Source organism: Dicentrarchus labrax, unplaced genomic scaffold, assembly GCF_905237075.1.
Source record: "Dicentrarchus labrax unplaced genomic scaffold, dlabrax2021, whole genome shotgun sequence".
In the NCBI taxonomy this organism is placed as follows: Eukaryota; Metazoa; Chordata; class Actinopteri; family Moronidae; genus Dicentrarchus; species Dicentrarchus labrax.
Window position 1 is genome coordinate 1,978,800 of NW_026136714.1, and position 10,581 is coordinate 1,989,380.

At 42.8% G+C, this 10,581-nt stretch overlaps 1 protein-coding gene across 1 annotated transcript in view; it reads left to right on the top strand.

The window, feature by feature from the left end:
* The window catches only part of hmcn2 (hemicentin 2), a 45,829-nt gene extending 35,513 nt beyond the window's left edge, over window positions 1-10,316 (top strand). Inside the window, exons 63-81 of the mRNA XM_051422013.1 lie at window positions 93-306; window positions 439-573; window positions 663-853; window positions 1,524-1,605; window positions 1,846-2,016; window positions 2,215-2,367; window positions 2,800-2,937; window positions 3,326-3,447; window positions 3,565-3,805; window positions 3,909-3,968; window positions 4,063-4,182; window positions 4,356-4,490; window positions 4,689-4,808; window positions 4,953-5,078; window positions 6,951-7,079; window positions 7,169-7,462; window positions 7,555-7,674; window positions 8,131-8,257; window positions 8,361-10,316. Of these exons, the coding sequence (XP_051277973.1) occupies window positions 93-306; window positions 439-573; window positions 663-853; window positions 1,524-1,605; window positions 1,846-2,016; window positions 2,215-2,367; window positions 2,800-2,937; window positions 3,326-3,447; window positions 3,565-3,805; window positions 3,909-3,968; window positions 4,063-4,182; window positions 4,356-4,490; window positions 4,689-4,808; window positions 4,953-5,078; window positions 6,951-7,079; window positions 7,169-7,462; window positions 7,555-7,674; window positions 8,131-8,257; window positions 8,361-8,739 (3,057 nt within the window). The 3' untranslated portion in view covers window positions 8,740-10,316. The remainder of the gene's footprint in view (window positions 1-92; window positions 307-438; window positions 574-662; window positions 854-1,523; window positions 1,606-1,845; window positions 2,017-2,214; window positions 2,368-2,799; window positions 2,938-3,325; window positions 3,448-3,564; window positions 3,806-3,908; window positions 3,969-4,062; window positions 4,183-4,355; window positions 4,491-4,688; window positions 4,809-4,952; window positions 5,079-6,950; window positions 7,080-7,168; window positions 7,463-7,554; window positions 7,675-8,130; window positions 8,258-8,360) is intronic.
* The last annotated feature ends 265 nt before the right edge of the window (window positions 10,317-10,581 follow it).

Genomic DNA, 10,581 nt, shown 5'->3' on the forward strand with positions numbered 1-10,581 from the left:
CAGTACAACCCACATTCTTCTATACATCATGAACTACATCTGTGTCTAGTTTTGGGGCATATAAATCAGTTCTGACTGCTTTCTTCACACAGCCAGGGGATGCTGGTGTGTTTACATGTGTGGCTACCAATGCAGCAGGCTCCGTGAGACAAGACATCCGCCTGTCCATCAACATGAGGCCTGCCTTCAAGGAGCTGCCAGGTGATGTAACCCTGAACAAAGGGCAGAGTCTGGCCTTGTCCTGCCACGCTCAGGGAACACCTTCTCCTGTCATCTCCTGGACCGTCAACAACAGCCCTTACCCAGGTATTATCTTCCTTTACATGGTGAGCTGCACAGCGCTTCTGTACTAGGACAGTATTACAGATCACAAAAACATGGCTTAATCAGTCTTGCTGTTGTAATCTTTAACCTAATACAGTATTGTGATCTATTCAGGTGCCACTGTTGATGAGGCTGGCAGGAGCTCCATCATTATTGAGAATGTGACTGTGAGTGACGCCGGGACCTACGTGTGCATAGCAGAAAACAGCGTGGGCTCCATCCGAGCGCTCTCGTTTGTCCGTATCAGAGGTGAGCTTTTTGGTCAGGGTTATTCATTTAACTTTCTGCACACACTGATATCACCCTGTTGATCTTAAATATGTGCTGTGTGTCTCCAGAGCCTCCGGTGTTGAAGGGTGAAGCCCACATGTCTCAGACAGTCATCCAGGGTGGCTCTGCTGTGCTTGACTGTCCAGTCCATGGAGACCCCAGCCCCGTCCTCCGCTGGCTCCGGGATGGAAAAGCGTTGCTCCGCTCCCTCCGAATGCAAGCGCTTCACAACGGATCCTTGATCATTTACAGCATCACTGTAAATACAGCATTCCCTTTCTTTTTTTGTGCTTTATTTCTGACATTTTAGAGCAGTGACCCTCTCTCTAGACAAGTTTTGCTCAAGTTTGAATGATTAAGCCCCCTTGAGCAAACTACTTACATCAATAATTGCTTCATGTCTTGGAGAACAATGAAGCTGTATTCATCCCGTCCAGGCTTCATCTGCAGTCCCCTTGGGTGGAGTAACAGTGTGTGACTGTCCTGCAGCGTCCTGCTCCCATCTAAATCAGATTCAGTTCAGTCAGAAAGGCTAACAGCATTAGCAGCAGAGGGTGGAGACAAACAAAGAGCTGGATGTTCCCAGACGCTGCCCCTCTTTCCTTAGCCTGTAACCTTGTTAGTTCTCTAACTGCTGCTGTAATTGCACAGCCTGCAGTTGAGACTTTCTCACAGATAGATGACTGTCCTTCCCACAGAGCACTCTAATGTGAAATTTCCTCTCTCTGGCCCAATAATATCTATTATAACAAAGAATTCAATGGAATATAATCTCAACTGCCCAGTAGAAAAAGCTTTCTTTTAAAATAAAACTATATGTGATCTAAGGCACAGTTTTGTCCTGGAGGTTTGTGGTCCTATCAGAGGAAAATTATTCCTCAGAGTGCCAATTAAGCCAAACTCTCCTCCTCTACCTGTTTGATCTATAGGCTGCAGATGAAGGGGAGTACCAGTGTGTGGCTGAGAGTGAAGCTGGAACGGCTGAGAGGACCATTACTCTCAAGGTTCAGAGTGAGTGCTTATAATTACACACATCCAAGGTTACGTCCTACTTCCTCTTATTTATTTTGTCTCATTCTTCTCTTTGTCAGAAGTTGGTTTCATCTGATATGATTCACTGTGTGTTTATATATTTCTGTCATTATTTTCCTCTCTCCAGGAAAGCTTTCTGTGAGCTCCTTGTTTGTTTTGTTTGTACAGAATCTAGACTCAAAACTCTGCTCATTTTCTCCTCTTCTATCTCTCCAACAGTCAATGGAGGCTACTCTAACTGGGAGGAATGGGCTCCATGTAGTAGCACCTGTGGTCAAGGCTTCCAAGAACGAATCAGAATATGCAACAACCCAAAACCAGCCAATGGTGGCCGGTCGTGCAGCGGTCCCAGTACCGACTCTAGGAAATGTCAAACTGGTCTCTGTCCAGGTAAAAAATATCTCTTCTTTCACGTGGGACTGTAGCTTATATTTTAATGTCATTGCTTTAGTGTTTCGAAACATATTGCACAGATATAATGTCATATCCTGGTCAATGTCGTAAGTTATGCATAGTCAGAGCTAGATGGGACATTTAATTTAAAGTGCCTGTAAACTCACCACATTTCTGTCTGTTTGGTGGTGAAAGGAGAGACTCCTCGTAAGACCAGAGGCAGCCTGATAGGCATGGTGAACGAGAGGGAGTTTGGTGTGTCCTTCCTGGAGGCCAACATTACAGACAATGAGGAAGAGGGAAGCAGCACTCTTCATGCCCGCCTGGACAACATCCCCCCCAGTGTGGGTGAGTGACTGCACATTATATCCGCTATTCATTCTGCGGTACTGCAGTCTAGTATGAAGACTACAGTACACGTCCAGAGAGATCTCCAAGTAATTTCAGTGCTGAAGGTTGAGCAAGTTTTTACAGACAGACACAAACAATCTAACTCTAATATATATTTTCCCCAAAAGAAACCTATATTCTTTATTTTTTTATATTTAAAATAAATCAATTAAAATTTTAAATTTTAATATTTTTTTACAGTTGGTAGACTAGTCACTAGATAGTTGATAGACGTGAATTCGGGGAAACACTGGAGTACGTTCTGTTCTGTTTTCACTTTCAAGAAGTGAAAACAGCAGAGCTCATTTTTGGGATACGGTCCTAATCTCATGTAGACTGCATTTATTGTATTCTAGCTCACAGCCAAGAGCTGATGCTGTTTCCTTGTAGGTCCCTTGTTGCGGGTTCTGGTGTCTGTTTTTGCTCCCATCTACTGGACCACTGTGCTGCAGAGCGGGGAAGCTAGAAACGGCTACTCCCTCACTCAGGGCCAGTTCAGACAGGAGTCTCAGCTGGAGTTTGAGACTGGTAAGTTTCAGCCAGGATCGCTTTTGTTACATGTATCAGTAATAAGTGTTAGCCAATGGATAATTCAAACTTTTCACTCATTATGTATAAAGGTTTTGGGAGCTTGGCCAGTTCTCCTCTGTTACATTATTCAGATAGTGCACTTACAACCATGCAGGCTTTGCAGATATATCACTCATGTATTCATGCTAAGTTTGCATAAATTATGTGTTTGCAGCACAAACTACACACAGACACATGCTAACTTTTTTGTAGTTTACAAAACAACCAGCAGATGGCACCACTCACATCAGTTTAGACATGCAGACTATTACTTCTAAACAGTTTCAGCATGCTCCCTTGAGCTTGTAAATAAGTGGTGATTTTACTGTTTTATCTCTTTTAACAGGGGAGGTCCTTCGTTTGACGCACGTTGCCAGAGGTCTGGATTCTGAGGGAGTTTTGCTAATTGACATTGTAATTAACGGATTTGTGCCTCCTTCATTATCATCAGCTCATCTGAGCCTTCAGGTGCGTTCGCCGCTGTCACTACAATCTGTGATTAAAGACCTCAAACGGATCTCACTACATAATGTGTCGGCACGGCTTCAGCTCCTCTCTGACCCGCTTTCTTTTTGTGTCCCGCAGGAGTTTGATGAGTCATATGTGCAGACAGGCCAAGGGCAGCTGTACTCGTGGTCATCGCAGACCCACCAGAGAGGAGGAAACCCCATGGTTCTGCGCTGCAATCACACCATTATTTATGAGGGCCAGGAGGAGCGCCAGGGCCCTCTGCTCCAGCTGCTCAAGGTCTCCGGGATGAACAGCGTCTATAACATGTTTACTCTCTCTTTGGACTTCCATATCACTGCCAGCCTTCTCATACCAGGTCTGGGGGAAAAATTACAATGATTTAAAACTTAACATACCACACATGAAATACTGTTGCTGAACATTGCAGCAGCTATGAACTGAACTTCTTCTGTTTGCAGATGGTTATGGAGACACGTGCCCTAAAGGTTTCACTCTTGACACAGCCTCCTACTGTGCTGGTATGCTGCTTTCATTTTTTTATGCCTCATTTGTCTTTCAACATTTGTCACCATACCAGTTTTTTTTATTATGATTCAATGTGGTCCTCATTAGATGAAGATGAGTGTGCGCTCCAGTCTCCCTGCTCTCATTCCTGCAACAACATCATGGGAGGCTTTTCCTGCGCATGTCCCTCTGGCTTCACCATCTCCTCTGAGACCAACACATGCCAAGGTGAGACGGGAAACAACATGCCTGCTGGAGTTTTTGTGATTAATCACCAAATAGCCAATGCCAATGTCCTAGTTTAGTAAAGGAGAAATCATCTGTGTAAGCCTGCATTATCTTCACTTCCAGTTAATCCCATGCCTCAGCCTTATACTTGTGTTTCACTTGATGCCATGCAGATATAGATGAGTGTTCCCAGGGCTCGCACATGTGCCACTACAACCAGCAGTGTGTCAACACGGTGGGCACATATCGCTGCCAGGCCAAGTGTGGACCAGGATTTAAGCCCAGCATCACAGGAACCAGCTGTGAAGGCAAGTCACTGTTAATCACTGTTCAACTGCACAACATTTCGTACGGAGGCATAACAGTTTACTCATACTGGGGTTGTTGTTTTTTGTTGAATCCTGTTGTTCCTGCAATAATCAATAAAGAATAATCTCATGTTTTACCATACATTATGTCATAATGGATGTCCGCGGTAGGTTGATTGAGCCAGATGTGTGTTTCAGATGTGGATGAGTGCCAAGAGTCTGCTCTCTCCCCATGTCAGCATCAGTGTCTCAATACCCTGGGCTCCTACCGCTGTATCTGCCACCAAGGGTACCAGCTGTCAGGACACCGCTGCATCGGTCAGTCACATAACTTGTTAAGAGATTTGTAGTTTACGAGTCAAGGCATTTTAGGTTTAAGAGATTATTTTTCAACTGAATTTTTGAGCCAGTGGATAACTGACAATCCATAACAGCTCTGTTGTAATGGTTGCCCTTTTACAGACATCAATGAGTGCATGAGAAACGTCTGCCCGGCTCACAAGGAGTGTCGTAACACAGAGGGAGGATACCAGTGTTTCGACAGCTGCCCAGCTGGCATGACCAAAGCAGAGAATGGAGCCTGTGTGGGTTAGTGGCAGTTATACTTTATTTAGAAGGTGCTAAATGTAGCATTTGCCCATCCATAAATCATTTGTTAATTCATTTACAGACCTCAACTCAGTTATGCCTTGAAGGACTCATAGATTTGGTTCCAACCTCCAAAACAACACTGATTCACTGATTCATTCATCCTTCGACAGTGAACTTTTATTTATAAAAATATTCTTAAATTTATACTTGAACTTAGCCTTAAGATAATTTCTGACAGCGTGCTTACGTTCCATTTATAAATATACTGAGCATAAAAAACCTTGCTTATGCAGGTTTTAAGAAGCCCATTTGTAACATACGCACTTGTGATGTATAAATCTTAAATTCACAGCACCTGACTTAGCCATTTTCCCTTACATAATGCTTGTACAAATGAATTTAGTCAGGAAAAGCCATAGACTGACATACAAGACATACACACGATAGACTGTGAATCAATTGTGCTTTAAGACAGTGTTTAACTCGGTATAAATCTGATCCACCAACCGGCCCTTATTTTATTTATTCCCATGGTCTTCTCCCACTCAGCACAGCTATAACGGACGCTGGTGAGCTGAGGCGACGAAATGTAAAGCTTGTACAGAAACAAAGTTTATCTTTATGGATTATATTGATGCTGAATTTTCAAGACTGTCAACAAATGACACACTCCATCTTGTGTTTCTAGAGTTACAGGTTTTTATGGCGTCGTAAGAAATTGTTAATACGTCGTTTTTTTAAAGGGAGTTTGGTGTACTATTTTCCCCAGATAGTACAGGGAACTTTTCAAACTGCTATGCGTATTTCTTTAAGGTTTTGTCACCACTACAGAAACATGATGATAAAGTTGTCTGCTGATAGTCATTGGCTTGATTAATGGTTTAATGTGTGTGTATTGATTACTGACGGTGGCTGATCAGGCTAATTATCATCTAATTGTTATGTTCTCACAGCAGTATGCAGTAAATGGTTGCCCTTGGTCACTTACTGCTGAAAGTACAGAACACCATGAAAAACTTATGTATGTTTTTATATATAGGCCTAATAGTGCAATAAACTGAGCTTTATAGTGAAAGAGCAGCTTTACTGGTCATTGTTAAAGGCTCTATATTTCAGGAAATGGCACTTTCAGGTGTTAATTCAGTGAAAATGTTCCTACCATAATCCTGAACCCCCACCCTAAACTGTAAATACTAGGCATCCATAATTCCTATCACATTGTTAATAAAGCCACTGCAAAGCTCACCACAGGCACACTGAAATATCACTACATAACCAGCAGGAAAATCACTTAAAGCAAGTCTAGTTTTGATTGGAGATAAGATCAATTCCACGGCAAAGTAAGGTCTTTATAAATAACTACTTATACGTGGTTTTCTGCGCATGTCATGCTTTTTTATAAACGAAGTCCCCGGCTCTTGTCTGCGTCTGTATAATCATTGGGAGCCAACTGGACTGTTGGTGATAATATTGGCAGCCTTGACAGACCCCTACACTGCACTGTGTGAACACCCGGTCAGATTTCACAGGATTGTTTTAGGGCACAAAACAGCAAGAGGTTACGGCTCGTCCTTCACAAATACTTTTTGAAATCTCCATTAATTGCTACTCAGAGAAAACCTCTGACCGAAGATCCTCTTTATAACAGGGTGTGCTAGAGTTTATGGTAGTGTGGTCTTCATTTTAAGAAACCCTATAGTCCCAATAGCACCACTGGCACGAGATTGAGGCTGCTAGTCGTCACAATCACAGTCTTTTGTTATTATACTTAAAGTATCACAGTTATGTCTTGATTTTTCAAAACACTTTTTGGAATTGCAAATGTAATGCTGTGTTTTCTGCAATTCTGATATACTGTATATTTTTCAGATATTGACGAGTGCCAGGATGGAAGTCACATGTGTCGCTACACTCAGATCTGTCAGAACACAATTGGAGGTTACGGCTGTGTGTGTCCCAGAGGTTACAGATCCCAGGGAGTAGGCCTCCCGTGTCTGGGTACGGTATCAGCTGTGTAGGTGTCGTAATTTAACACACAGATAATGCTCTCGCACGAGAATTCACTTGAGCCTTGTTCTACCTTTCAGACATCGATGAGTGTCTGCAGACATCGAACCCTTGTGCCTACCAGTGCCGCAATGTGCCCGGCAGCTTCAGGTGCCTGTGCCCTCCTGGTACTGTGCTGCTTGGCGACGGGCGCTCCTGTGCGGGGCTGGAGAGAGGTCAGACCTTCACCAATGGCACCAGAGTCAGGGCAAGACTCCGCCCACAGCTGGTGTCGTCTCTAGGCCGTCCAATCCTGTCCCGTTCTCATGGGGTATCTCGCATTACCAGACAGAGCTGTCCTGTGGGGTACACCAACAGGGACGGCACATGTGTTGGTGAGTGTGCTTCAATGAAACCAGCCCACATAAGACTGTCTTGTCGACCTCGTCACTCTCACACTCGTCCCTTTACGTTATTCTCTCTACAGACGTAGATGAGTGTGCGCTCAGGAAGCCGTGTCAACACGAGTGCCGAAACACCGTTGGCAGTTTCCAGTGTCTGTGCCCTCCAGGTTACCAGCTCTTACCCAACGGCAGGAGCTGTAAAGGTGAGAGGTTCAATTAAACTGTAATAGATCTTTTTCCCAGCAGCCATTTTGACATGAAATAGTGGGGTACACACAGATGTTATCAATGATACTGATTAAGGTTCTGTTCCATTTAGTGTAGCAGAACCTTTCCAGTGAGCCAACATGCACAATAGCAGCACACTGACTCTGTTTGACCTGAAAGAAACAAAACCTTAATTAGTGTCACTACTTTAATGTCAAAATGGCTGCTGTGAAAAAGGTCTATTGCATACGGTCAGTTCTTTCCTTTTAAATAAGTCATATTGTTTGTTGTTGTTATTGTTAATTTTCTATTTTTTATTTATACTTCTAGACTTGCAGTACTTGCTTTCATCTTTTTAGATTTACTGTTACGCACCAAGATACCAAATTCCTTAAAAACCGACTTGATTCTCTCTTTAAATTATTAGAGCTAACCCCTTTCTCTACTTCTAGACATCGATGAATGTGTAGAACAAGGCATCCAATGTGGGCACAATCAGATGTGTTTTAATACCCGAGGGGGATACCAGTGCCTGGACACACCCTGCCCTGCATCCTATCAGAGTGGAAGAAGCCCGGGGTAATTTCATGAATAATAATTTTAAAAAAGTACAATAATTAGGCCCTGGGCATGTACGTATATTGTGTCTGTTCACCTCACACTTTCCTGTTGACCTTTACAGGACCTGCTACAGACCCTGCTCTCTGGACTGCGCCGCAGGAGGCTCCCCTCTGCTCCTGCAGTACAAGCTGCTCACTCTCCCCTCCGGCATTCCAGCCAATCACAATGTGGTACGTCTGTCTGCTTTCTCAGAGTCAGGCATCCTGCAAGAGCGTACGTCTTTTACCATACTTGAGCAAGAATCGGAGTCGGGCACGATGGGCCGGGTGTTTGGCATCAGAGACGAGGCGGGCAGGGGGATCATCTTCACCCTGCGCGCTCTGGACAGACCGGGACTGGTGCGCCTCAAGGTGCAGGCCACCACCATCTCGCTGCAGGGACGCATTACCTACCAGAGCATCTTCATCATCTACATCTCCGTCTCGACATACCCCTACTGAGCCTCTGTGCTGCTTTACAGATGACTCTGCCTCCCAGTGGCCTCTGGATGCCTCTTACCCACAAGGCAATTCCCCAAAACCCTGTGCCTTGGACACATTAGGCCATGGAAAGACGCTCCAATATACAAGACTAGTTGGACATGGTTAGTAAGTGGATCTGTGCCCCCGTCCCATCTGTGACTAAAATGTCATAGAAGAAAAAGTCTTCTAAGAGAAGACTTTTTAAAAATGTTAACTAGGTTCTGTTGAAATCTGTTGTAATGAGAGCAGAACCTACTCTATAGAGGAACTGACAAACATCACCAAATGCCCTATAAGTGCATTGTTCTAATCAATATCTGAAAATGCAGAATGTAAAAAAGTGTAATGTCAACCAAGCACTGAAGTTATTAACTACCAGACTGTTTGTTTTGCTATCTATCACTGTGTATGTTAGTTTCAAATGTTATCGAACTGTGGGACAGATTTCTTCTGATATGAAAATATCTGCAGCCCGCACTTGGAAGTCTTTCAACAGTTTTGCCCTATTATTTTAATTTATTTAAGTCATTTGAATCATCACTGGTTCAAACAACCTCCTGTCCCAGAAGGTTTGAGTTAATGAGGATCTAGTGCATTGTAATGACAAATCTTCAATGGCACATTGTAACAGTGGCTTATAGCTATCTAGCTAGCGAGTTTCATCTATCGTACGTGTTTTTGTACTCTTTTATAACGTTTTTTATCATGTGAGAAAGTTTAAAGGTGCTATTCTGAATGTCCTCGAGTGTTTTGAGTCGTTACAGTTGACGTCACTGTTGCAGCGATGCGAGTGTTTATGAAATACTCACCACACAGTTGGACTGCACTTACAGTTTCTGCAGTGTAGCATTTGCTACCAAACGGCACGGCTTTCCTGCATTCATGGTGCTATACACAACATATTAGTATTCTCATTTCATTTGGAATAGTTGGTCTTCAGTGATCAAACGTGCCAATCAATCAATGTACAAATCTGAGAATGGAAGTTATCTGAAAACCATAAAGTGCCCACAATTGCAGTAACAATCTTTGCTGTGCTCTTGCTGTTGCTGTTAATTGAGTGTCATATATTTGTAGAAATAAAATGGACAACACTTTTTTATTGTCTATGTCACTGGTTCTCGCACCACATGCTCCGCTGGTGGTACGCAAGCTGCTTCTAGTGGTTTTTAAATGAAATAAATTAATTTCAAAACATAATATTAACAAAATGTTAAAACAATTTAAATAAAATAATTAAACTATGAGATCACTGAAATGTAATTTAAAGTAAGTTTTGCATTTTCTGTTTTGTTTCAATATCAGCCTGCTATGTAGTCACGTTCATGCACGTAGCACACACATGCATCCGTGATTAGGTAGAAGTAGTTGTGATGGACCGATGGTAAACTGAGGTGAAAGTAATGGTTGCAGTGTGTACACACAGCCTTTACAGGCAATGCTTTTTGGACAGAACATTAATGAATGGCATATTAAACCTGAGAACAGATGCCAGTCTGACTCACTTTGACCCAAACCTTCAATAAAGCTCAAATAATCTCTCTCCTACTCAGTTATGACTTGTTTTGTTGTTTTCTAGGCTATTTACAGAGAATGCAGTAAAGTAAATCTCTCCGTCAATCAGTGTGTTTTGCTCGCTCAAGAGTGCCTTGTATTTTGTTAAAGAGAAGTAATTACCTGTCATTGCATTCCATGACACAGTTATTAAATAATTAGTAAAAAGCTATTTCCATTCATTTTATTTAAATATAGTCTTTAAACATGAGGATTTCTCACCCCCTTCAGTCTGGTTCACAGGCTGTTTTAGCTCATGGCTCATAT